Source organism: Engystomops pustulosus, chromosome 9, assembly GCF_040894005.1.
Source record: "Engystomops pustulosus chromosome 9, aEngPut4.maternal, whole genome shotgun sequence".
Lineage (NCBI taxonomy): Eukaryota > Metazoa > Chordata > Amphibia > Anura > Leptodactylidae > Engystomops > Engystomops pustulosus.
In genome coordinates this window covers 8,069,504-8,097,447 of record NC_092419.1, presented here as the reverse complement: position 1 = coordinate 8,097,447, position 27,944 = coordinate 8,069,504, and the positions used below count along the sequence as shown (strand labels likewise).

Below are 27,944 nucleotides of genomic sequence, written 5' to 3'. Positions count from 1 at the left end.
ATGACAAATCAAAGAGACGAATGATACGTATGATAAAATCTTTTAGGACAATACATACAGTGCCCATATAGTCCCCAACAGTGGCAGATCTTAAAGCCAAATGTCTACCGGACCCACAATTATAATGTATTGTTTGTAATACTAGGGGGCCCCCAAGCCTCTTGGCTCAGTTGCGAGTGCACCCTCCGCACCCCCTGAAGTTACACTTCTTGTCCCAACTTCATCGCCTTCAAAGACGAGATCTCCCTAAGATGCCACCATGAAGACTGATGAAGTTGCAGAAGAAGAAGTATTTATAATAAGTTTATTATTATTATTAATTATAAGTAATTATTTATATAAGTCTTAAACTTGAGCTCTGGAGTGAGAGGATTGAGGAGGTGCAGGATATTTGGATGGCTGGTCACTGGAATGAAGACCTTTACACAGTGGGGGAGGTACAGACCTATTACACAGAATATTTATCACAGGACGGTCCTGGAAAACAAATAGGAGCACATGAGCCACCGGGCACGAGAGGAGTCACAGGTACAAGTACATTTCTAAAATATTTTTATATTATTATGCAGAATCAGTTGAGCTGAGTCTAGAATGTTCATAGGTCATATTTTATATGTTTCCCTGTACCACACTACACACACAAACTGCAACATTGACATGTGTAGTCTGTACAGTGACTTGCAGTGGGTAGGGTTTGTACTTTCCAGTATTTCCTAGAACTTGTTGGAAGTCACAACCAGGAGCAGATTATGGTTGGCGGGGGCCGGGGGACCCTTCTTCGCAAAATCTGGTGGATGCTCCCAATGACTGTAGCCCAGCCAGGGTACACATATAACATTGATGTAATAGGCAGGGTCTCCCCTTTAGTCATAGGGTCGACCCCTTAGTCATAAATTAGGCAGGTTCTCCTTTAGTAATAAGGTAGGGTGCCCCTCATAGTAATTAAAAAGGCAGGGTTCGCCTTAGTAGTCAGTTTGCCTTAGTTTCCTTTTTAAAAAAAAAAAAAAAAAATACTTTTATTTGCATAATGGAATCCTTTCCATTATCACCTCACAAGAGCCATAACTTTTAAAATATTTTGTCCTTGTGGCTGGGTAAGGGCTGATTTTTTGGATAAAGACCTGTAGTTTTTATTTGTACACACATGGGGTCCATAAAGCCTTTAATATATTTTTTTCCCTTTTTTTAAAAAGTGTTTTCAGCTTAGGTTGGCACAGATGTGGAAATACAAAATTAGTGTGACTTTCAGTTTTTTTTTTTTTTATACATTATAGTTTTTTTGTTTTTACCTAAAACTCTATTTACTTATGTAGTGCAGTCAGGGCCGTATTTATGCCAGGGCATTGGGGACAAGGTGCCTTGGGGCGGCTGGGCCTGTTGGGGGAGAGTGGAGGGAGGCTCCAGGTGCCGGTCGGTGGTGGGTGCTGGTGGAGCAGCACGAACTGGTGGAGAAGCAGTAACTTTATATTACCTGCAGTACATGTGGTCTAAAGGACCTTTGATGTGATCATGACCATGTGACTTTTATGTGGGAGTAGCAGTACAGGAAGATATGGGACAACATATGGGAAGTGAAGCAAAAGCAGCCTGAGCAAGGGTTGGGTGAGAATGTGGGTTTTAGGGAGGGGGGGGGGTATAGGTTGCAGTGTGACATGATGTAATGTGGGGTGCAGTGTGACATGGATGTTTTGCAGGGGTGCAGGGTGACGTGGATGTAATGTTGACATGGCGGGACCATGCGGTGCAGGCATGGCTTTTTATGTTTCTAAATCGTCAGAGCCAAGTTCCCATCTAGTAGCCGAAACATCCTCCGACCAGAGACGCCATGTGTGAGTTGCTGGATTTACATTAAGTGCTGGTGCAATATCCCCTATTGGGACCTAACCTTTCTCATGGCCTGGATGAAGCGGGGACCTGGAATACCTGAGTGGCTGGCTGTTGTGGCCTTAGGCAGGCAATGGTTACGGTACTTGGTATATGGGAACGTAGGCCTTGTCCAGAGCCTGGCAGGTCTCCAGCAGGTGGTGTTTGCAAGAAAATGGAGGGAGAGGCTGATAGAATAGGCTTCTCCCTGGGCTGACCTCGATGTGTAGATACAGATCCCTAATAATGGAGCATGGGCACCCCGTGATGGTGAATAGCCTAAACCAGGGATCCCTCGGAGGCATGTTGGTGCAGAATAACTTCTTTATTGGAACAGCAAACAACGGCCTTTAACAGCAGCAGAACTTCAGCTGGAAGGAGATAGCTGGTCGTAGTGCAGGTCCGCAGGAAGATGGTTGTTCACAGACTGGATAATAGTTTCAGGCTGGGCTGGTAGAGATGGAACAATGTCCTGATGGTGGATCTCTGTCCTCAGGGCCTAATGTCATCTGATTGGCCAAGGTGTCGGGGAGCTTGCCTGTGACACCTCTGCTTCCTGGTCTGGAACACGAACACTTCTGACCTCCAAGTCAAAGACCTTTTAACTAAAACCATGTACTCCCACCAACAAGGGGTTTTATCAACTCCCCCTTATGAGGTGGCAAGCACTTGTCCAACCAGAACACTGCTTACATGTGTGTATATAGATATATACAGTACATATCTATAACAGTACATTATCTACATACCTATAACAGTACATATACAGTGCATATCTAACAAGAAAGCAGTTGTACTTATCCCCCACTGGTGCTTTGGTCCAGTGCTGTGCCCCCCATTACTCCTGGTCTGTATGTATACATAGATACAGCAGTGATGTCAGCACCACAGCGCCCCCTGTGCAGCCTCTGCCTGCAGCCTGTGTAATACACTGACCCCAGCCAGGACCTGCAGCGCCCCCCTCACCCTTGGTCTGTATGTATTTAAAGAGAAATTTAAGAGTCAATAATATAACCAATGACCTACATGCAGCTCCTGTGATCAGAAAGATTAGGACAGATAATGTTAGCGGAGGCCATAGATATTCTAAACGGGTGAGATGGAGATTCTTATGCAGTCTAAACAAGTTGAGCAGATACTAAGCGTAACAATAACTTCCAGAGAACAGTCAGTCCACTCAGCTCTCAAGTTGTCCACTCAGTCGGTGTGATTAGCTTTCAATGTGCAAATAAGGGAGAACCAGCAGGACCCTTGACGAACACAAGTAGATCAAGTCAATTTAATCTGAAAGCAGGGAAGTGGCAAAAAGGATAGAAAGTACCTGAGGTTTGGTCAATGGGGAGAGGTCTGGGAGCCCTGAGACGAGAGAATCCCTGAGTGGAGCTCTTTGTTGTAGATCTGTAAGCCGGCACTGAAGGATCTTCAGCGACCTCTCTAGAGGGATTATTAAGGTGAGATAGAAGGGTAATAGTGGTCTGGAATGAGCATTTGTGTAGGCCAGGAAGAACTCTGGTAATTATGTTTTTTCATGTTTTATGGGCTTCTACATAGGGCAGTGGTGGCGAACCTATGGCACGGGTGCCAGAGGTGGCAACGCAGAGTTCACCAGACAGGACTCAAGACCTCTTGCAGTCCCAGGCAGCCCAGGACCCTAGAAGGAAGCTACAATGATAATACAAACTTCTTCTCCTTCTTTCTACCGTATTGGTGTCCTCAGGTGCCTATACAATTTATACCTCTGAAAGAGCAGGGAGTAATAAGTTACTGCTTAAATTGTTGCATCGGCACTTTGCGAAAAATATGTGGGTTTTGGTTATTGGTTGTGTTGATGTTCTTTCTTTAATGCACAGAAACACCGTGGAGATTCTATTGTTGGTCCTTATTATTATGACTCATTATTATTTACCAACAATTGGTATCTACCCCTTAACAACCAGGCACTTTTTGGTTTTGCATTATTATTTTTTGCTCTCCACCTTCAAAAATCCATAACTTTTGTATTTTTCCATTTACAGAGCTGTGTGAGGACTTGTTTTCTGTGTTACAAATCACACTTTATAGTGACGGTATTTAATATTCCTGCCATGTACTGGGAAGCAGGAAAACATTCCAAATGTTGTGACATTGGTGAAAAAACGCATTTGCCCTGTTTTCTTGTGGGCCTGGATTTTACGCCCCCACTACTCTACTTTATTCTCTGGTTCTGTACAATCACAGAGATACCAAATTTATGCAGGTTTTATAACGTTTTCATATATTTACAAAAAATTAAAACCTCCTGTACAAAAATAAAATTCTTCATTTTGCCATGTTCTGGCGCTAATAACGTTTTTATACTTCAATGTAGGTTGTCTGAGTGATCTGACCATATACTTTCATGCTACAGTATATGGGGATATTCCACATCATCTATTATAATGTGCAAATGCCACATTGTAATAAATGGTACGAAGCCTGAGGCTGCCATAGCAACGGATTACTGCTACCCGATGATGTCAAGGGAAGCAAAGATTTGAGCCAAGATGGTGGTGCCTACGTGCCATCGGCGATTAACGAGTTAATACCTGCAAACGGTACTAGAACCAATCCCGGGTGGTATCGGTGGGTGTTTGCTGCAATATGCAGCAAAGACTTACTGGCTATGGAGAGGGCTCAGCCGACATCGGGGTTATCTATGAATTATTGTATTTTTTTATACATTGGGGACATTTTTAATAAGGAACAGAGGCAAAGTAACTGTATCCATAGCAACTGGAAGTTACCTGTGAATTATATATTGTACTTTACCCTAAATGGCACTACTGGATACAATTCATTGACAAAAGTTGCACTGTTTTTGTAGGAAATAGGTAATGTTCTTGTATTCTTATACAACCAATGTAAAATCCCACTATTGAGAAATAGTTGGCAGATATAAAGGGGATTATTTACTAAGGGTCATGGATCGCACTTTCGCCGGACTTTGCACCGTTTTCAGGGATTTCTCGGCTTTGACAGGTATTCAACTGGTGTCTGCGCTGGGATTTTGTCACACGCGATTGTTTTTTGGCACAGCCACATCCATCCTACACAAACTGCCTTCAGATGATCTGACTGACTCGGACTAAGCACGGGATTTAACTTTCAAATTGTGTCGCAAGACCAAGCACTTACATGCACCAGGAAGAAGAAGGTGAACTCCGGGGACCTGAGCGGGGAAGAGACACATGCAGGATATCGGGCGCAGGATCTTAGTGACTCACCACACAGCGCATTATACACGGACAATGCACTTACATGCACCAGGAAGAAGAAGGTGAACTCCGGGGACCTGAGCGGGGAAGAGACACATGCAGGATATCGGACGCACGATCTTAGTGAATCGCGGCTGATGTGCATTATCATTGGACATTGCACTTTCACGGACCGGGTAAGTAAATGTGCCCCATTGTGCTTGTGACTAGTGTTGGAATAGAAGGCACATTTTACCATAAATACAATACGTAACAAGTTCCTGTACCTCTCCTGATGTTGATAGATTTAGAAATACATAAAATCTTGCATTTTTGTATTTAGTCTTACAAAATTAGACTATGGTGTTTAAAGATATCATGTTTGTTGGACACGGATTAAGCTAAGTTCAAAGTGCTAAATATTGGCAAATTTAAAGGGAACCTGTTACCAGGAATGTTATGTTTAGCTGATGACAGGTTCCAATAGCCTATGCTATGCTGATTTTAAAAATGCCTTGAAACTTTATTTCATATTACCTGGTTGTTTAACTGGTGGGAAACGATGTGATTGTAGTAGCCAGTGTCTCAGTCTCGATGCTCCCTATGCCCATTGTATTTTTAAAATCTGCATAGCATATACTAATGGAATCTGTCACCATCTAAAAATGACATTCCTGGTGACAGGTTCCCTTTAATTTTCAATCATTGTCTGATCTCTAAATTTTACTTTAATATGGATATTCTCTACACACTGTTCTCCATGATCCATGAAGGGATTGGTCTGTGGCTGATTGTACCATTGCTGATTTATAATTGTAGGAAAATGGACATCACAGGTGCTGGGACCCTCATCTTGACTGTTTGTGTCATATGTCTCATTCTTCTCATCATGCGGTCGGGGCACAATAAGGAGATGCCTCCTGGACCAACTCCGCTCCCTATTCTAGGAAACATCCTACAGCTGAACATGAAGGAACTGCCTCAGTCCATCATGAAGGTCAGAATATTAAAATTATATGGGCCTTCCATCAACTTAAAGAGGACATAGCTCCCAGCCCTATCCCATTATTAGCAGTGCTAAACTTCTAGCTGTATTGGCACCTTCCGACTTTAGTAAGCAGATCCTAGTAGGTTTTTTTAGGGTGACATGCCCTATTGTTTGTTTGTCAAAACCAACCTGGATGTGGACATGCCAAGCCCAGGGTTGGAGTTTTGATTCAGTAAAGTCCATACAGTAAAGAAATTTGGGCAAGTACCGCAAGTTCTGGAGATGTGATATCCCTATTCCCGAGAAGACAATTTGTGGCCTTACAATGACATGCGTCCACTGTCTCTTCCGGTGTCCTCCCAGTGTGCAGACTTGGTCTAAATACTCTGCTCTTTTGTATGGAAACTCTATTTTCTCGACTTCTGATACACCGTAAATGCCGGATAGTTCCTTCAACAAATAAATGACCCATCGTGGATGATGGAGGTATTTAGTTGTACAGCATCCCCCATGGCCACAAGCATGGCAAGATACAGAGGGGATTATTTACTAAGGGTCACGCGGCCGCATTTCTATCGGGTTTTCTGACTTTTCGGGGATCGGGGACAGGGATTTAGAAGAGGATTGTGTCACACGAGATCGGATTTTGTCGCAATCACGCCGGCTTTCATGCGACAAAAATTGGGGGGCGGGCCATCAAACGATCCAACAGATTCGGACACACTGCGGGATTTAACTTTAAATCGCAAGCCAAGTACTTACATGCACTGGAAGGAAGAAGGTGAACTCCAGGGACCTGAGCGGGGAAGCGACAGATGCAGGATATCGGACGCACGATCTTTGTGACTCCTTGCACAGCGCATTATACACGGACAGTGCACTTACATGCACCAGGAAGAAGAAGGTGAACTCCAGGGACCTGAGCGGGGAAGCGACACATGCAGGATATCAGGTGCAGGATCTTAGTGACTCCCCGCACAGCGCATTATACACGGACAATGCACTTACATGCACCAGGAAGAAGAAGGTGAACTCCGGGGACCTGAGCGGGGAAGCGACACATGCAGGATATCAGGCGCAGGATCTTAGTGACTCCCCGCACAGCGCATTATACACAGACAATGCACTTACATGCACCAGGAAGAAGAAGGTGAACTCCAGGGACCTGAGCGGGGAAGCGACAGATGCAGGATATCGGACGCACGATCTTTGTGACTCCCCGCACAGCGCATTATACACGGACAATGCACTTACATGCACCAGGAAGAAGAAGGTGAACTCCGGGGACCTGAGCGGGGAAGCGACAGATGCAGGATATCGGACGCACGATCTTTGTGACTCCCCGCACAGCGCATTATACACAGACAATGCACTTACATGCACCAGGAAGAAGAAGGTGAACTCCAGGGACCTGAACAGAGAAGCGACACATGCAGGATATCGGGCGCACGATCTTAGTGACTCCCCGCACAGCGCATTATACACGGACAGTGCACTTACATGCACCAGGCAGAAGAAGGTGAACTCCGGGGACCTGAGCGGGGAAGCGACACATGCAGGATATCGGGCGCACGATCTTAGTGACTCCCCGCACAGCGCATTATACACGGACAATGCACTTACATGCACCAGGAAGAACAAGGTGAACTCCGGGACCTGAGCGGGGAAGCGACACATGCAGGATATCGGACGCACGATCTTTGTGAATCGCAGCAGATTTCATCCTCGTCGGACACTCCAGATTGGGAATCGCACCAAAAGAGTTCCTTAAAAGGGTATTCTCCTCTCATCTGGACACTCACATTCAGTTTCATTAATATGCCATATCTAAACGTTTCTTCAATCAAATGTTATTAAAAAAATGTTCCTGTGTAAAGATAATTTCTCATAAATGTAGTGATATGGTCCCTTAGACACAAGACTATGTCCTTGGATACACGACCACCTCTGCTGGAGGGATTGCACAAGGAAACAAAACGTTTCTGAAAATTAAATGTCCGGGAGTTACTGCAGGTCCTGCAGACATCCTGTGGTAAGGATCGCTGAATCCACATGGTCTGGGAGGGCTCAATAGCGCATGTCTGGCCACTGCTGCCAAAATGTGAGGTGGTCGTATCCAAGGAAGCCATCTCATTTCTAAGGGTCAACATAGCTACATTTATGAGAAATTATCTTCACACAGGAAAATTTAAAAAAAAAATACAATTTGAAGAAAGGTTTACATATGGCAAATGAATTTAATTAAATGTGAATGCCCAGATGGGAAAACCCCTTTAAGTTGGTTTGGTTTAAATGGTTGTTTCAAAACTAGTGCATTAATATGTCACATGGTATTGCAACTCCACCGCATTAAACTTCAATGAAGATGAACTGTAGATGATAAGAAACCACCCATGGATACAAGCTGTATATTTTTAAGAACAGTGGAGCTTTCTCCAAATCTTTAATACAGACCTAATACATCTAATAAATGCTTGTCTGCTTACCCCCCACAGCTTGCAAAGGATTATGGAGATGTTTTCACTGTACACCTTGGGCCAAGAACGGTGGTGGTCCTACATGGATATGGTGCAGTGAAGGAGGCCCTAGTGGACAATGCTGATGTCTTCAGTAACAGAGCGAAGGTTCCTGGAGCAGAACTTGTCTTTAAGGGCTACGGTAGGTGACCCAAGTCTCCCCCCATAGAAGGTTAGAATCACTCAATGACTGAGATAATTGTATAAAGATACATGAATTGTGTTTAGAAATAATTAATGGTCTCAACGTTTTAACCTTTATGGGTGTCGTAACACAGAGCTCAGGGTAAATGTATGATTTATGTCTTCAGGGATTCTTCTTAGTAATGGAGAACGCTGGAAGCAGCTCCGTCGGTTCTCTCTAACCACATTGAGAAATTTTGGCATGGGTAAGAAAAGTATAGAAGAGCGAATCCTAGAGGAGTCACGTTGCCTAGGAGATGAATTTAGAAAACTGAATGGTAAGAAACCAAGTCACATGAACAGCTTTATGGATATGATATACACTCACCGGCCACTTTATTAGGTACACCATGCTAGTAACGGGGATGGCATCACACAGTTGCCGCAGATTTGTCGGCTGCACATCCATGATTCGAATCTCCCGTTCCACCACATCCCAAAGATGCTCTATTGGATTGAGATCTGGTGACTGTGGAGGCCATTTGTGTCCAGTGACCTCATTGTCATGTTCAAGAAACCAGTCTGAGATGATTCCAGCTTTATGACATGGCGCATTATCCTGCTGAAAGTAGCCATCAGATGTTACAGGGTACATTGTGCTCATAAAGGGATGGACATGGGCAGCAACAATACTCAGGTAGGCTGTGGCGTTGCAACGATGCTCAATTGGTACCAAGGGGCCCAAAGAGTGCCAAGAAAATATTCCCCACACCATGACACCACCACCACCAGCCTGAACCGTTGATACAAGGCAGGATGGATCCATGCTTTCATGTTGTTGACGCCAAATTCTGACCTTACCATCCGAATGTCGCAGCAGAAATCGAGACTCATCAGACCAGGCAACGTTTTTCCAATCTTCTACTGTCCAATTTCAATGAGCTTGTGCAAATTGTAGCCTCAGTTTCCTGTTCTTAGCTGAAAGGAGTGGCACCCGGTGTGGTCTTCTGCTGCTGTAGCCCACCTGCCTCAAAGTTCGACGTACTGTGCGTTCAGAGATGCTCTTCTGCCTACCTTGGTTGTAACGGGTGGCGATTTGAGTCACTGTTGCCTTTCTATCAGCTCAAACCAGTCTGCCCATTCTCCTCTGACATCAACATGGCATTTCCGCCCACAGAACTGCCGCTCACTGGATGTTTTTTCTTTTTCGGACAATTCTCTGTAAACCCTAGAGATGGTTGTGCGTGAAAATCCCGGTAGATCAGCAGTTTCTGAAATACTCAGACCAGCCCTTCTGGCACCAACAACCATGCCACGTTCAAAGGCACTCAAATCACCTTTCTTCCCCATACTGATGCTCGGGAGAACTGCAGGAGATTGTCTTGACCATGTCTACATGCCTAAATGCACTGAGTTGCCGCCATGTGATTGGCTGATTAGAAATTAAGTGTTAACGGGCAGTTGGACAGGTGTACCTAATAAAGTGGCCGGTGAGTGTATATCCAACTTATGATACACAAGAGATAAAAGATCAGGACCCATTGAGATCTCCACGGAATACAGGCAGTACTAAGGTTCTGTAGGTTTGTTCTTAAGTTGAATCTGTATGTAAGTCGTAACTGTATATTTTATAATTGTAACTCCAGCCAGAATATTTTTGGTCTCTGTAACAATTGGATTTTAAAAATGTTGAATTAAATGTTGGATTAATAAAGCTTAATTGCAGACTGTAAGTCGGGTGTTCTTAAGTAGGGGACCGCCTGTATATGGTTTGACAAATAGGGTGGACATCACTTTTTCCATTCCCTATTTGTTGTTTGCTTGAGTTTTTAGCATAATATAACATCATTGGGGCAGATTTACTTACCCGGTCCATTCGCGATCCAGCGGCACGTTCTCTGTGGTGGATTCGGGTCCGGCCGGGATTCACTAAGGCACTTCCTCCGATGTCCACCAGTTGTCGCTGCTGCGCTGAAGACCATCAGATTGCATCAGAGTTCACCGTCCTCCCCTGGGTGCAGGAGAGCGACACTTTTTTTAAAAAAATGCGCCGTTTTTTCCAATCCGTCAGGTTTTTTTATGGCCACGCCCCCGTTTGCCATTGCGTGCATGCCGGGGCCGATGCGTCACAATCCGATCGCGTGTGCCAAAATCCTGGGGCAATTCAGGAAAAATCGGGGCAAATCGGTAATATTCGGGAAAACCGACGAAAATGCATGAATCGGACCCTTAGTAAATGACCCCCATTGTCTTAGATATAGGCCATACATTTGAGTATATCTGTCATAACAGGACCAGCCACGTAAGTGTCCAGCTGCCTGCTTCAATTACATGGAGTTGCTCAATTTGTTAACCTTGGGGACAACATTGAAGGGATCAAATGATTTTTTTGGTTCATTTAAAATTCTTAATTGCTCTTCCTGAACTATAATATGAAAAAGATCATGACAAAGAAGTATTTCCATTTAATAAATATGTCTCAATTTTAAACTTATATTTTTAAGGTTCTTTTTTCGATCCCACGTATCTACTGACTTTGTCGATTTCCAATGTGATTTGTTCTATCGTCTTTGGTGAACGCTTTAAGTATGAAGATGAAACATTCCTCAATTTGTTAGCCATGTTGAAAGAGGCCTTCACGATAAGAAACTCATCAGTTGGGCAGGTGAGACAAACAAACCCCAAGGAGGCCACGGCAAGGGTAAGGAAAAAAATGTTCTTACCCTGTGTCAACTCCTTGTTCATGCATTTCTCCTGCTTCTCATTGACCAACATACCTGGCTGGGCTTGAAGTATGGTTACGGAATTGTCAGTAGCCAATAAATGGCCTAACTGCCCCAATGCCGTAAAGCAAGAACTTCAGGAAAGCCCTTTAAGCTGACTATGTGTATACCCTCTTTTAGTTAGCTCATTTTTCGTCATAATTCTGTATCAACATTTGGTGGAATTTTGGCACCTATTTTGGGGCTTATTTACTTTAGTCAGATTTTCCGTAGTTTTCGAGGATTGCACGGCTGTCAGGTATTTAGCAGGGGATTGTGTTGCACGTGATTGAATTTTGCTGCAGCTGCGCTGGCTTTCATGCAACAAAGATCGGGGGTCGGGCCATCTGACTGATCGGGGACGTTCCGACTGATTCGGACTGATTCAAATTGTGTTGCAAGTCCAAACACTTACATGCACCAGGAAGAAGAAGGTGAACTCCGGGGACCTGAACGGGGAGGCGACACATGCAGGATATCGGGTGCACGATTTTAGTGAATCTCGGCAAAGTGCATTATGCACTTTAGGTGAACTCCTTCGGATGCGTAAGTAAATGTGCCCCACTGTGTTTACAACTAAGCCACTTTCCATCTCAAGTCAAGTCCAAGTCAAAATTGTGTGATGCTACACTGAACAATTAGCTGAATACTAGTGCAGAATTTTGCACCAGAATTCCCCTAAACTAAAATTAGAACTAAATTAAACTAAATTTGTTGGTCTCATGTGACATCTATCATAGGTTCCCACCAACAATACCAATAGTATTTATTTTATGTTGAGATTATTCACTTCCATATTATCTGCGCAAAATGTCATAGAGCTAACCACAGGACGAATAATAGAAGAACCTAGAACCCAACATTGTACCCAACATTTTGGTAGAGAACTCCCCTCCACTGATTTGGCCTAAAATAAGGTCCTTTTGGATACCAGTGTCCAAACAGACAGCAGCCAGTCCAAATTAAATCTATGTTCTGTGAATCGTAAAGATTAGAGATGAGCGAACATACTCGTCCGAGCTTGATGCTCGTTCGAGCATTAGCGTACTCGAAACTGCTCGTTGCTCGGACGAATACTTCGCCCGCTCGAGAAAATGGCAGCTCCCGCCGTTTTGCTTTTTGGCGGCCAGAAACAGAGCCAATCACAAGCCAGGAGACTCTGCACTCCACCCAGCATGACGTGGTACCCTTACACGTCGATAGCAGTGGTTGGCTGGCCAGATCAGGTGACCCTGGGATAGACTAGCCGCTGCCCGCGCTGCTCGGATCATTCTCTGTCTGGATGCCACTAGGGAGAGAGCTGCTGCTGGTCAGGGAAAGCGTTAGGCTGTTCTATTAGAATAGTGTTAGGCTGGAGTGATTCAACAAGAACCCAACAGCCCTTCTTAGGGCTACAATAACGTTATACTTTTTTTTTTTTGTTTGCTTGTGGCTGGGCTTGCTGGCACTAGTAGTGCAGCTAGTACCATATTGTGAGGAATTTGCAGGGGGACTTGCTACCGTTGTGTTTAGCTCTTAGTGACGCACATATCCACCTCAAACACCAAAGTGGGAAAATTTATTAGGGGTTTGATTTCAATTAGGCACAGTCTGCCATTTACTTTTTATTTTACGTTTATTTTTTCATAACTCAGCGTCATCTCATCTGGCATAGTAGTGTGCTTTCATACTTGGCTAGAAAATAGCCATAGGAGAATCCAAACGGCTTACTTACGCCTACAGTAGCGTTATATATATTTGATTTCTGGTTGATCTGCTGGTGGCTGTCCTTGCTGCAGTGCATCTACTAGGAAATTGTGAGCAATTTGTAGTGAGAGTTGCGACCACTGTGTTTTGCGCTTAGTGACGCACATATCCATCGCAAAGACCGAAGTGGGAAAATTTATTATGGGTTGGATTTCAATTAGGCACAGTCTGCCATTTCCTTTTTTATTTTACGTTTATTTTTTTAATAACTCAGCGTCATCTCATCTGGCATAGCAGTGTGCTTTCATACTTGGCTAGAAAACGGCTTACTTACGCCTACAGTAGCGTTATATATATTTGATTTCTGGTTGATCTGCTGGTGGCTGTCCTTGCTGCAGTGCATCTACTAGCAAATTGTGAGCAATTTGTAGTGAGACTTGCGACCGCTGTGTTTTGCGCTTAGTGACGCACATATCCATCGCAAAGACCGAAGTGGGAAAATTTATTAGGGGTTGGATTTCAATTAGGCACAGTCTGGCAGTTTCTTTTTATTTTACGTTTATTTTTTCATAACTCAGCGTCATCTCATCTGGCATAGTAGTGTGCTGTAATACTTGGCTAGAAAATAGCCAAAGGAGAATCCAAACGGCTTACTTACGCCTACAATAGCGTTATATATATTTTATTTCTGGTTGATCTGCTGGTGGCTGTCCTTGTTGCAGTGCATATACTAGCCAATTGTCAGGAATTTGGAGTGAGACTTGCGACCGCGGTGTTTAGCGCTTAGTGACGCACATATCCATCGCAAAGACCGAAGTGGGAAAATTTATTAGGGGTTGGATTTCAATTAGGCACAGTCTGCCATTTCCTTTTTATTTTACGTTTATTTTTTCATAACTCAGCGTCATCTCATCTGGCATAGCAGTGTGCTTTCATACTTGGCTAGAAAATAGCCATAGCAATAGGATAGCATTGTTTGGTTTTAAAAACTAAAAAACACAAAAAAAAACTAAAAAACACAAAAAAACACAAAAAAAAGTTAAAAAAAAATTAAAGTTATAACTTTCATTTTCAAAATGTTTAACCTGAGGGCTAGGGGTAGAGGACGAGGGCGGGGACGTGGGCGTCCAACTACTGCAGGAATCAGAAGCCGTGGTCCTGGGCGGGGTGAGACACCACCTGCTGATGAGGGAGCAGGGGAACGCCGCAGAGCTACACTCCCTAGGTTCATGTCTGAAGTTACTGGGACTCGTGGTAGAGCACTGTTGAGGCCAGAACAGTGCGAACAGGTGATGTCGTGGATTGCCGACAATGCTTCGAGCAATTTGTCCACCAGTCAGTCTTCCACGCAGTCCACCCATGTCACCGAAATCGGCACTCCTTCAGCTCCTGCACCTCAGCCTCCTCCCCCCCCAGTCTGCCCCCTCCCAGGAAAATTTGGCATTTGAACCGGCATACTCTGAGGAACTGTTTTCTGGACCCTTCCCACAGTCACAAACCACTTGTCCGGTTGCTGCTGAGCAATTTTCCGATGCCCAGGTTTTCCACCAGTCGCAGTCTGTGGGTGATGATGACCTTCTTGACGTAGTGGAAGAAGTGTGTAAAGAGGTGTCCGACGATGAGGAGACACGGTTGTCAGACAGTGGTGAAGTTGTTGTCAGGGCAGGAAGTCCGAGGGGGGAGCAGACTGAGGGATCGGAGGATGATGAGGTGACAGACCCAAGCTGGGTTGATAGGCCGTGTGAACACAGTGCTTCTGAGACGGAGGAGAGTCCTCGACCAGAACAGGTTGGAAGAGGCAGTAGTGGGGCCAGACGGAGAGGCAAGGCCAGAGCTGGTGCACCAGCGCCAAATGTGTCAACTAGTGAAGCTACCAAGGCGAGGGCTCCTGCGGCGAGGGCTAGATTTTCAGAAGTCTGGAGGTTCTTTAAGGAAACACCGGATGACCGACGGACTGTGGTGTGCAACATTTGCCAAACCAGGATCAGCAGGGGTTCCACCACTAATAGCTTAACTACCACCAGTATGCGCAGGCATATGAATGCTAAACACCCCACTCAGTGGCAACAAGCCCGTTCACCTCCGGCCGTGCACACCACTGCTCCTTCCCCTGTGTCAGCTGATAGTCAGCCCCCTGCCCAGGACCCTGCCACAAAAACCCCATCGTCGCCTCCACGATCCTCCACAGCATCCACCAGCGTTCAGCTCTCCATACCCCAGACGCTGGAGCGGAAACGCAAATATAGTGCAACCCACCTGCACGCCCAAGCCCTTAATGTCCACATCTCCAGATTGCTCAGCCTGGAGATGCTGCCCTATAGGCTAGTAGAGACCGAGGCCTTTCGCAACCTCATGGCGGCGGCCGCCCCTCGGTATTCGGTCCCCAGCCGCCACTACTTTTCCCGATGTGCCGTCCCAGCCCTGCACCAGCACGTGTCAGACAACATCATCCGTGCCCTGACCAACGCCGTTTCTGACAAGGTCCACCTGACCACGGACACGTGGACGAGTGCTGCCGGGCAGGGCCACTATATATCGCTGATGGCACATTGGGTTAACTTGGTGGAGGCTGGGACCGAGTCTGACCCTGTGGCTGGTCATATACTGCCGACGCCAAGGATTGCGGGGCCTACCTCGGTCCAGGTGTTTCAGGCCTACTATGCCTCCTCCTCCTCCCACCCCTCCTCCTTCTCCTCCTCCGAACTACCATCCGTGGGCATGGCGCCATCAGTCGGTAGCTCTAGGCACAGCAGCAGTGCCGTCGCTAAGCGACAGCAGGCGGTGCTCAAACTGCTGAGCCTAGGCGATAAAAGGCACACCGCCCAAGAACTATTACAGGGCATCACGGCGCAGACTGATCTGTGGCTGGCATCGCTGAACCTGAAGCCAGGCATGGTTGTGTGTGACAATGGCCGTAACCTGGTGGCGGCTCTGCAACTCGGCAGACTGACACATGTGCCATGCCTGGCCCATGTGTTAAATCTGATAGTTCAGCGTTTCCTCAAGACATACCCCAATCTGTCTGATTTGCTCACGAAGGTGCGCCGCATCTGTGCGCATTTCAGGAAGTCCAGCACAGATGCTGCCACTCTCAGGGCAGCGCAGCGCCGCCTCCAACTGCCCGCTCACCGACTGTTGTGCGACGTACCCACGAGGTGGAATTCAACACTGACCATGTTATCCAGAGTTTACCAGCAGCGCCGAGCGATTGTAGACTGCCAGATGTCAACTTCCACCAGAACTGGTAGTCAGGTCAGTCAGCTTCCTCAAGTCTACAATGAGAAGTGGACGTGGATGTTTGATATCTGTCAGGTGCTGAGTAACTTTGAGGAGTCAACACAGATGGTCAGTGGCGATGCCGCCATCATCAGCCTCACCATCCCGCTGCTTGGCCTGTTGAAAAAATCTCTGATCAGCATGAAGTCGGAAGCTTTGCGCTCGTCACAAGAGACGGGGGAAGAAGATTCCCTTGTTGATAGCCAAAGCACCCTTAGGTCTGTTTCTCAGCGCATATCGGAGGAGGTGGAGGTGGAGGAGGATGAGGAGGAAGAGGAGGAGAATGTTGGCGAGACACAAGAGGGGACCATTGTTGAGTCCTTCACTGTTCAGCGTGCATGGGCAGAAGAAGAGGAGTTGGAGGAGTTGGAGGAGGAGGAAATGGACAGTCAGGCCAGTGAGGGGAGTGAATTCTTACGCGTTGGTACTCTGGCGCATATGGCAGATTTCATGCTAGGCTGCCTATCCCGTGACCCTCGCGTTCAAAGAATTTATTCCAGCACCGATTACTGGGTGTTCACTCTCCTGGACCCACGGTACAAGCAAAATCTTTCCACTCTCATCCCTGGAGAGGAAAGGAGTGTGAGAATGCATGAATACCAGCAGGCCCTGGTGCACAAGCTGAAACAGTATTTCCCTTCTGACAGCGCTAGCGGCAGAGTGCGTAGTTCTGCGGGACAAGTAGCGAGGGAGAGTAGGCGAGCAGGCAGCTTGTCCAGCACTGGCAAGGGTACGCTTTACAAGGCTTTTGCCAGCTTTATGTCACCCCAGCAAGACACTGTCACCTGTCCCCAGTCTCGGCAGAGTAGGGCTGATCTTTACAGAAAGATGGTGAGGGAGTACGTAGCTGACCATACCATCGTCCTAAATGATCACACAGCTCCCTACAACTACTGGGTTTCAAAGCTGGACATGTGGCACGAACTGGCGCTGTACGCCTTTGAGGTTCTTGCCTGCCCTGCCGCTAGCGTCTTGTCCGAGCGGGTTTTCAGTGCAGCTGGTGGCATCATCACCAATAAGCGTACACGCCTGTCGACTGACAGCGCTGACAGGCTGACGCTTATTAAGATGAATAAAGCCTGGATTTCTCATAATTTCCAATCTCCACCAGGTGAAGGAAGCTCAACCTGAATAATTTATCCACTCATCCTCCTCCTCATTTTCCTCCTTCACCTCCTCTTTGTACAGTAAAGCAGAGGAAACTGGCTATTTTTTGACAGGGCCCACTGGCTCTAGCTATAGTACTTTATGCATTTAATTTTTCTGGAGGGCCACCGACCCGGTCCTCTGTTTTAAACAATTTTTGGGAGTGCCACATACAGGCACTCAATCTATTCAATTTTTCTGGAGGGCCACCTACCTGCTCCTCTGGTTTGAAAACTTTTTTGGACTGCCACATACAGGCACTCAATCTATTCCATTTTTCTGGAGGGCCACCTACCTGCTCTTCTGGTTTGAAAACTTTTTTGGACTGCCACATACAGGCACTCAATCTATTCCATTTTTCTGGAGGGCCACCTACCTGCTCCTCTGGTTTGAAAACTTTTTTGGACTGCCACATACAGGCACTCAATCTATTCCATTTTTCTGGAGGGCCACCTACCTGCTCCTCTGGTTTGAAAACTTTTTTGGACTGCCACATACAGGCACTCAATCTATTCCATTTTTCTGGAGGGCCACCTACCTGCTCCTCTGGTTTGAAAACTTTTTTGGACTGCCACATACAGGCACTATCCAAATTAAATTGTCTCCATAGCAGCCTCCATACGTTGTCTCCATTGCTACCTCCAAAAGTCGTCCATATAGCTGCCTCCATACATCGTCCCTTTATCAAACGAGGTGTGTCAGGCAGAAATTTGGGTTGTTTTCATGGATTCCACATCAAAGTTGTTAACTTTGTCGCCACCCAGCTGTGTTATCCACAAAATATACTGGCAAACTTTTATCATTTACCAATATTATTTCAGCGCTTCTTGCGCTTCTGTTTACATTCCCCTCACCCGCCATATCCTAAACTTATAAGAACGCTACTACACTTGATCTTATACAAAAGGTTCTTAGAAGTGCTGTTTGGGGAGTAGCCTAGAGACACGGGCTTGGATTGGCGAAAGCTCGCCTGGCAGCGGAGCGCCAGCTCCATGACAAGATCCAACTAACATAGTTTTAACTGCAGCACCTTTAATCTACTACTAGTTCACTGCCTCCATACATGGTCCCCTTATCAAACGAGCTTTGTCAGGCAGAATTTTGGGTTGTTTTCATGGCTTCCACAACAAACTTGTTAACTTTGTCGCCACCCTGCTGTGTTATACACAAAATATACTGGCAAACTTTTATCATTTACCAATATTATTTCAGTGCTTCTTGCGCATCTGTTTACATTCCCCTCACCCGCCATATCCCAAACTTATAAGAACGCTACTACACTTAACTTGGTGGACGCTGGGACCGAGTCTGACCCTGGGGCTGGTGATATACTGCCGACGCAGAGGATTGCGGGGCCTACCTCGGTCCAGGTCTCAAAGGCCTACTATACTTCCTCCTCCTCCCACCCCTCCTCCACCTCCTCCTCCTCCGAATTACCATCCGTGGCCATGGCGCCATCAGTCGGTAGCTCTAGGCACAGCAGCAGTGCCGTCGCTAAGCGACAGCAGGCGGTGCTCAAACTGCTGAGCCTAGCCGATAAAAGGCACACCGCCCAAGAGCTATTACAGGGCATTCCACATCAAACTTGTTAACTTTCTCACCACCCTGCTGTGTAATCCACAAAAGATACTGGCAAACTTTTATCATTTACCGATATTATTTCAGCGCTTCTTGCGCATCTGTTTACATTCCCCTCTCTCGCCATATCCCAAACTTATAAGAACGCTACTACACTTGATCTTATACAAAAGGTTCTTAGAAGTGCTGTTTGGGGAGTAGCCTAGAGACAGGGGCTTGGATTGGCGAAAGCTCGCCTGGAAGCGGAGCGCCAGCTCCATCCCAAGATACAACTAACATAGTTTTAAGTGCAGCACCTTTAATCTACTACTAGTTCACTGCCTCCATAATAATAATAATAATAATAATCTTTATTTATATAGCGCCATCATATTCCGTAGCGCTTTACAAATCATAGGAAACAAATACAAATGTAATGTAACAGAGCACAACATTTGTATGGAACAACAGGAGTGAGGTCCCTGCTCGCCAGAGCTTACGGTTTATGAAGATGATGGGGTAACACGAGGTAAAAGAATTTTTAATGGTCAAGCCATTCTTCTTAGGGAATAGAACAAAATATAATAAATGGAATTGCTGTCGCTTGAACCACTCAGCCGTCACCAGGTCCAGGGTGAATGGGACTGCATAGAAGTCTGGTGCCTGTTGGTTGCTGGATAACAGATGGGAGGACGACACAGGACGGGATAGTAGAAGAGTTAAAACTTCATGCAGTTAATGAGTGTTATAGGCTTGCCTAAAGAAATGGGTTTTAAGAGCACGTTTGAAACTTTGGAGGTTAGGTATTAGTCTGATAGTCCGGGGCAGAGCATTCCATAGAATTGGTGCAGCTCTAGAGAAGTCTTGGAGACGCGAGTGGGAGGTCCGCACTATGGTAGAGGTTGATCTAAGATCACTGGCGGATCTAAGAGCACGGGTTGGGCGATAGACTGAGATAAGAGAGGAGAGGTAGGGGGGTGCAGCATTATACAGAGCTTTATGGATGAGGGTTATTATTTTAAACTGTATTCGAAAGGAGACTGGCAGCCAGAGCAGCGACTGGCATGAACTGTAGGCATACATGGTCCCCTTATCAAACGAGCTGTGTCAGGCAGAATTTTGGGTTGTTTTCATGGCTTCCACAACAAACTTGTTAACTTTGTCGCCACCCTGCACAAAATATACTGGCAAACTTTTATCATTTACCAATATTATTTCAGCGCTTCTTGCGCATCTGTTTCCATTCCCCTCACCCGCCATATCCTAAACTTATAAGAACGCTATTACACTTGATCTTATACAAAAGGTTCTTAGAAGTGCTGTTTGGGGAGTAGCCTAGACACAGGGGCTTGGATTGGCGAAAGCTCGCCTGGCAGCGGAGCGCCAGCTCCATGCCAAGATCCAACTAACATAGTTTTAACTGCAGCACCTTTAATCTACTACTAGTTCACTGCCTCCATACATGGTCCCCTTATCAAACGAGCTGTGTCAGGCAGAATTTTGGGTTGTTTTCATGGCTTCCATGTTAACTTTGTCGCCACCCTGCTGTGTAATCCACAAAATATACTGGCAAACTTTTATCATGTACCGATATTATTTGAGCGCTTCTTGCTCACCTCCTTTGGTTCCTCTCTGCCACCCATTGGTTTGAAGCCTGAGTCCATTTAGGGTATGTCGCCATGCCACTCTCTAGCCTGCCGCTGCTGCCGCTGCCTCTGCATGCCGTCCCCTATAGTGTCAGGGTCAATTATTGGATGTTTTAGATGCTATCTAGCTTCATTCTGTTACTCTGTCATGGCCATGCTGTTGCCCATAATTTTGGCATAATGGTGCGATTAAGCAGCCTCAGAGGCATCCATGCATGCTGCCCCTGCTGTTTCCTGTCCATTTCCGTGGTGTTTCCATCCTTTTCTGAGGTTCCCAGGTGTTTGGCCAAGCTTCCCTGTGCAGAGCCTTGGTCCCCTTGAAAAATGCTCGAGTCTCCCATTGACTTCAATGGGGCTCGTTATTCGAGACGAGCACTCAAGCATCGGGAAAAGTTCGTCTCGAATAACGAGTACCCGAGCATTTTAGTGCTCGCTCATCTCTAGTAAAGATACATTTTTAAAATAAATTTCTAATGATGGAAGTTAAAGTTCCGAGTACAAGAGCCCAATTGCATTGCCCAGGTTAGGGGTGGCCTCGCTGGGTCTGCCAGAAACCATTTATGTGTCACCAAGTGTTGCTGCTCTCTGGAAGGGATGGTAAGGTGTGGTTCGCCCCATTGAGAAATAAGTTCGGAGTGTCAGGGTCTGCAGTGAAACGTTTCCTTCTTTACTGAAGAAATTCAGGTGCAAACCAAGACAAGCAAAGCAAAGGACTGACTTCTCCAATCTGCTCCTTGTCACAAGAAGGATGAATGCTGAGGAAAGGCCTGAACTAGCTGTCCCTTTCTTTCTCAGAAGGCGAATACCCTGGTCACAGGCTAGGTGCCCAGAGACTATGGCAGCGTATCCACCTCTCAGCTTCTTCTGGTTGCTCAGGTAGACTAGCAGTCTTCTTCTTCAAGCTCTGCCCCCTACCTGCAGACAATAAGGACCCGGACTACTCTCCCCATACACCAGGAGAAGAGTAGCCACATCCCAGCACATAAACAATGCAAAGGTGCTTTCCCATAGAGCCAATCCGAGTCTTAACAATACTCTATGGTTTTAAAGTGTAAACAATTTTCCACACAGGACCTGTCATTCCAAAGGTCAAGCTGCCGGCTCGTCCGGTAAACAAATCTGGTTTTATTCTACTTCCACTATAGCCGGAAAATTACTGACTTCCTGATACACAGTCAGAAATTTCACGCAATGTCCATTAGTTTGCATAGAAGAAATATTGCAATGGCCAAAGTCGAATGCTCCTCTGATCCAGGCAGGGCATTACACAATTTACCCTTCTATTGGAATTGAGGTATAACTCTCCAGCGATCCATTTCATCATCATCTGCTTTTATCTTATTTTTATTTTTAGCTGCTCAACTCCTTCCCAAAACTTTTTCTTTATATCCCTGGACCACACCATAAAGTTTTCAAGAATTTCTCTTCCATAAAGATGTTTGTGCTGGACAAAGTGAAGGAACATCAGCAGACGTTGGACAAGAACTGCCCCAGAGATTTCATAGATTGCTTTCTTATAAAGATGGAGGAGGTAAGTGAGATGAATGAGTTTTTAAAACCTTGGAAAAACAATTATTTTTTTATGTATCGTGTTCATGGTCATCCACAGTTAGGTGGTTAGATAGTATCATGTCTCGGTTACGTCGTGTACCTACCTAACGTCTCTTTCCAGGACAAGGAGACCCCAAACACAGAATTCCACTTCGATAACTTATATGTTTCCGTGATGAATCTTTTCTTTGCTGGGACAGAAACCACGAGCATGACTTTACGGATCGGTCTGAGGATTTTACTGAAGTATCCAGAAGTTTTAGGTAGGTACAACCATCGACATAACTGCTATTCCAGAGGTTTTTCCAGCTTTTAAGAAAAAGTATGTTTTGTGGCTTTCTGTTGAAATTGAGGGTCAGAAATAAGACAAAATTTTATATTTAACATTGACCGTCCTAATTTTACAAGTGGAAACTTTTTGTAAACTGGAAACTTTTTCTGTCTGACTTTGCACTGTAAAGACGGTGCAAACTGCTTCTACATGTGTGTATGAAACGCCTGCGCCAGTTTTCTTTTGTGACTGCGCTGTGTCCGATTCATTTGCACCTGTGGCCGAGGTTGTCCATGCCGGAGTATCCAGGGTCGGAATCATGACACTTGTTATGGTGAGTTGAACTTACGAAAGGTTTTTTTTCGTAAAAGGGGTAGTTACTGCCAGTCAGACAATTATTTTTGATATCATGGAGGATTTCAGTTCAATTTGTACTTTCTTTTCAATACAAAGTCAGACAGAAAACTGGCGTTAACACTTTAATAACTATGGGCCTCTGAGTTCCTGCATGTTCATCTCTATACTGCCCATGGAAGACCATACATGACTGTACAAGACCATGGAAGATTGGACATGTCTTTCGAACCTACAAAGAGAGAACTGTATGAAAGTTCTCACTCTTCTACTGGTGAGAATGTCCTACTATGATCTACAAGTAGGGGCAGTAGATTTGAATTACCCTAAACTAAAGTGGTTTTCTGATTACGTCAACTTATTCTCTATCTACTTTATCTGGGATAACTTATTGGGGTACATTTACTTACCCGGCCGACGGAGTTCCTGAAATACGGAGTGACCGATGATCATGCAGTCCGGCCCGATTCACAAAGATTGTGCGCCCGATTTCCTGCATCTGTTGCTTCCCCATCTTCTTCCCGGTGTATATAAGTGAATTGGTAGTGACACAATTTGAATATCAGTCCGATCGTCCGACGGCCCACCCCCTAATTTCTGACGCATGGAAGCTGCGGCCACTGCATCAAAATATGATCGCGTGCAACACAATCCCCTTCTAAATAGCTGTCACAGCGGCGCAAATGCAGAAAATTTCTAAAATTGACAAAAGTGCGATCCGCGGGACCCTGAGTAAATAAGCCCCATAGAGGTCTATCTGCTGGGGTGCACATCTCTTCAGTTATGGGACTTCTCTTCAGTATTTCCCTAGAAATTAATGTTTTGTCATCAGTTGGGGGTCCAAACAGTAAAACCCCTAATGATCGAGCAGTTATCTCTTATCCAATGAATAGGGGACAATTTTCTGTTACCAGAATACCCCTTTTGACTCCTTAACGCCACTGCCCTTTTTCGTTATTCAGTTTCCATTTTTTGTTCCTCACCCTCAAAAATCCATAACTTTTTTTATTTTTCTTTGTACAGAGCTGTATAAGAGCTTGTTTTCTATGCAACTAATTTTCCTTCCTAGTGATGGTATTTAGTATTCTGTGGCATGTACTGGAAAGCTGGAAAAAAAATTACAAATGTGGTGAAATTGGAAAAAAAAAAAACATATTTGCGTAATTTTCTTGCTCTGTTGCTCTGTTTTTACGTTAACTGTGTGCTCCAAAAGACACCTCAAATGTATTCTTGGTTTAGGTACCGATACCACATTTATAAAGGTTTTATTATATTGTCATTGATTTTAAAAAATCAAAACCATTTGTACAAGAACAAAATCCAGATTTTTTCCAATTCTGACAATAATAACTCTTTCACTGGCGTACAGAGCTATGTAAAAAGGTATTTTATTTTTTTGGTATTTTTAGACCCCCCTAGGGTACTTGAACCCTAGGGTGTCTAATCAATCCCACTATATACTGCAATACTGTTGTATTGCAGTATATGGGGATTTTGCAGTACTCACAGACCATTACAGATGCTGCCTAAAGACAGGCCTGGAAGTTTGACATGGCAACTCATCGTCATGCCCTGAACGTCACATGGCACGCTGATTGAAACCAAGATAGCAGTGCCCAAGCACCGTCGACATTTAAATGCCCCTGTCACCTTTGCCTAGCAGCATTTAAGTGTTTAACTCCAACGCCAGCACCGATCCTGAGTGTAAGGATGGGTGTTTGCAGCACAATGCAGCAAACACCTGGTGAGTATCAAAAGTGCTCAGATCCCTAGCTCTCTCCATACTCCACCTTCCGTGACAGGATGTTCAGGAACATCCAAATGCAGTAAGAGTTAATAATGTTGACCTGGTATCCTGGTCAGGTATCTTGTGATAGAAGAACACTTTTAACAGGGAACTTTCTTCTTCTTAGATAAAGTCAAAAAAGAAATTGACCTCAACATTGGCAACAACCGCTGTCCGTCTGTGGAGGATCGGAGTAAAATGCCTTTCACAGATGCTGTAATTCATGAGATACAGAGATTTGCGGATATCTTACCTTTTAGTGTTCCACATGCAACAGCTGAAACCACCGTCTTCAGAGGATACACTATACCCAAGGTTGGAAAACCATAAAACCATATGAACAATCATCATAAATGAGTCTTGAATGAAGGTTTAAAACACATAGATAAGAAATTTTGATATATGGTAGCAGGGCTGCAAAATATAGAGATTTAAGGAGTGTCCTTACGACATTGAAAAAAAACTCTAAAGGTGGCAACAGTTCAGTGATAGATAAGTGCAGTCCCTTTAACATGTTCCCATTTTCTGTCCATCTCCTTAAAGGGCACCACTGTGTTTCCTTGCTTGACCTCAGTGTTGAAGGATCCTAAATACTTTCAAAACCCAGAGAAGTTTGATCCTGGTCATTTTTTGGATGACATGGGCCAGTTCAAGAAGACGGAAGCATTTCTACCATTTTCAACAGGTACTTAGAAGATAGAAAAAGTAGACATCAAAAGTTTTGATGGAGCTTCGAGGACTGAGGTTAAGGCTTCATGCACATAGCAGGTGCCATTATATGGGATGCAAACAATGGTCACACACAATCCACAGCCTTGTGCATGGGTAAATATAAAGTGAACAAGGACGTGTGCTAGGTGTAAAAAATACATCTGATATAAATGTTTATGGAAATGACTCCTAAGACTGTTGGAAAATCTCTATACGACCATTCATAGGAGACTGGAATATTGAGGTATTTGGGAAATGGTTAATCAATCACGACCTCAGTTTATGTCTCACTATACCATCGGTGTGGTCAATGTGAAATGTATCTAATGTTGTCCATTCCTTCTATATCCATCTTCTATGACTCCTAACAAACACATGAAGGACTGGTCTAGCTGAGCAAGATGACGGTTGGGAAGTCTCACATACAATAGATAATGAGCCAGGCTTACCAAAATAGCATGGGAACAAACTACATAAAGTAAGCAGTCCTTAGAGGGTGGTTCTGGCAAATCAAGTTATGACCTATCCACAGAAACTACCTACCGATTGGTGGTGGTCTGAATCCTGGAACCCGAACACTCACAGTTCCTGTGATCCTTGGGCTACGAATCGGCTGATGTGGACCAGGATCAAAATGGATGTCTGAAAGGCTCTGGCTCTTAAAACATTCAAGCATCCATCTTTTTCTTGGTCCGGTAATTTGTAGCCCCTTGGATTTCATCTATGCTGACATCCAAGGTAGTTTTGCTGCCGGTTCGGCTGAGGCTCTGGTAAAAAGTGAATTGCAATAAGTTTAATAGAGAATCAATGTAGCAGAAATGCAAACACCGCCCCTTCCCCCCCCCCCCTCCCCAGCCTCAACAATCAGCAGGTTTTGGCCTAATTCGTGAATAGGTCTCTCAGTAATGTCATCTAGTCCACCAACTGCACAATGGTACAAAATTATCTTGGCCTTAGGAATAACTGTAAAATGTGATCTGTTATTGTGATTGGAAAACACTAGAAGACAATGCTTGTCTGTGGCCGAGTAGAGGACACACTGGCACTGACATTGTGTTCTTAGGTTTTCTCAGAATTGCTGATTACTATATTACAAATCAAGAAAGTAGATGGCTCTGACGTTATTCTGATGTGGTTAACCTCAAGTCCAATTTTGGACATTGAACCTTGAAAATATCCAAACCTCATGGCTTTGCCGGATATGTCAAAGATATTGCCAATTTGCCGTCAAGTGTCCTGTTATGTAAACTCTAATATGACTTGTTTCACCCATTTTTCTCTATGTATCAACCCATTTCCACCCATTTACCAAAGGTCTCAGAATATAGATATGTGGGTGGGGTCTTTCAGGTCTCTTTAAGTACAACAAGTGATGACTGTGTCTTTGTTATCAGCCGATGCATTTATTCCATCAATATCTTTCTACCTTACAAAAGAACTGCCCAAACATTACAAAAACCTCCAACACTTCCCTTCTCTACCCTATAGGAAAAAGAATGTGCCTTGGGGAAGGAATGGCAAGGATGCAGCTCTTTCTCTTCCTCACTTTTATACTGCAGAATTTCGATTTGAAGTCGGAGGAAGACCCTTCATCTATTGACCTCTCCCCTCTACCCAATACTAATGGTGTGATCCATCGTCCTTACAAAATACAGTTCATTCCACGCTGACTTTTTAAGTATATTTTCACCCAAATGTTGGTACTACTGTACATGCAAGTTACTGAAATAAAGAGTTCTGCTCCTATGTCTTATGTTGGTAAGCACCACCCTCTTGTCTATCTTAATTTACTATAACAGTTAAACACAAGGGTTAGAAAGCAAAGTACTGAAAGTAATATTCATGTTTAATGAATTGGAGAATGGTTGTCAGGTAAAACACACCTTGGTGGGCCCAATTACTGATTTTACTGGTGGCCAATAAGCACAAATTGAGTGCCTTTTAATTGAATCTTTGGTAAGTGCCATAAATTATTTAATGTGATTAGCCCAGAAGAGGCAATGGGCCCAGATGTGTGTACTTGGTTGCAAGATGTGTTGTGGGTCTCTTTACTCATCTTGATGAGTCATGGGGATGATGAGTTGAAGTCAGGAAACAAAAATGTTGATGAGCTGTTAGCCCAGTAGGGTGAATTAAACACGCCTTGTCCTATTTTGTGGCGGAGAAAGAATCTAAAAAGCCATATTTGTGATATTTTCCACTCTTTAAAGAAGGAAGTGGATCTGGAGCATGAAAAACCCAGCCCGCTGTTTTTATTATAGTCTACAAAATTTATCTCTGAAATCTCCGCCAGGTCAATATGAAGCCGGATGGATGTAGGTGAATCCAGGAAGATATTTGATTTGGCATTCGGGTTAGGATGCCTGACCAGGACATATTGCAGGTTTAGCAGTTGAACAGCTGTTAGCTGCTATGATTGGCCATGGCTAGTAGCTAGGGCCATCAGTTTGCCAGATTGGCAAATTCTCTGGGTCAGGCAGCCAAAGCTCATTCCCA

At 44.8% G+C, this 27,944-nt stretch overlaps 2 protein-coding genes across 2 annotated transcripts in view; both read left to right on the top strand.

Moving 5' to 3' along the window:
* Window positions 1-27,944, top strand: part of LOC140077749 (cytochrome P450 2C18-like) — a 57,124-nt gene that overhangs the window by 14,451 nt on the left and 14,729 nt on the right. The gene's annotated exons all lie outside the window — the stretch shown is intronic.
* On the top strand, window positions 477-27,208 carry LOC140077756 (cytochrome P450 2C18-like). The gene is made up of 10 exons (XM_072125198.1): window positions 477-528; window positions 5,895-6,072; window positions 8,559-8,721; window positions 8,891-9,040; window positions 11,207-11,367; window positions 22,130-22,306; window positions 22,448-22,589; window positions 24,865-25,052; window positions 25,281-25,422; window positions 26,937-27,208. Exons 2-10 carry the CDS (start codon window positions 5,899-5,901, stop codon window positions 27,116-27,118), a joined length of 1,479 nt encoding a protein of 492 aa, XP_071981299.1. The 5' UTR covers window positions 477-528; window positions 5,895-5,898; the 3' UTR covers window positions 27,119-27,208.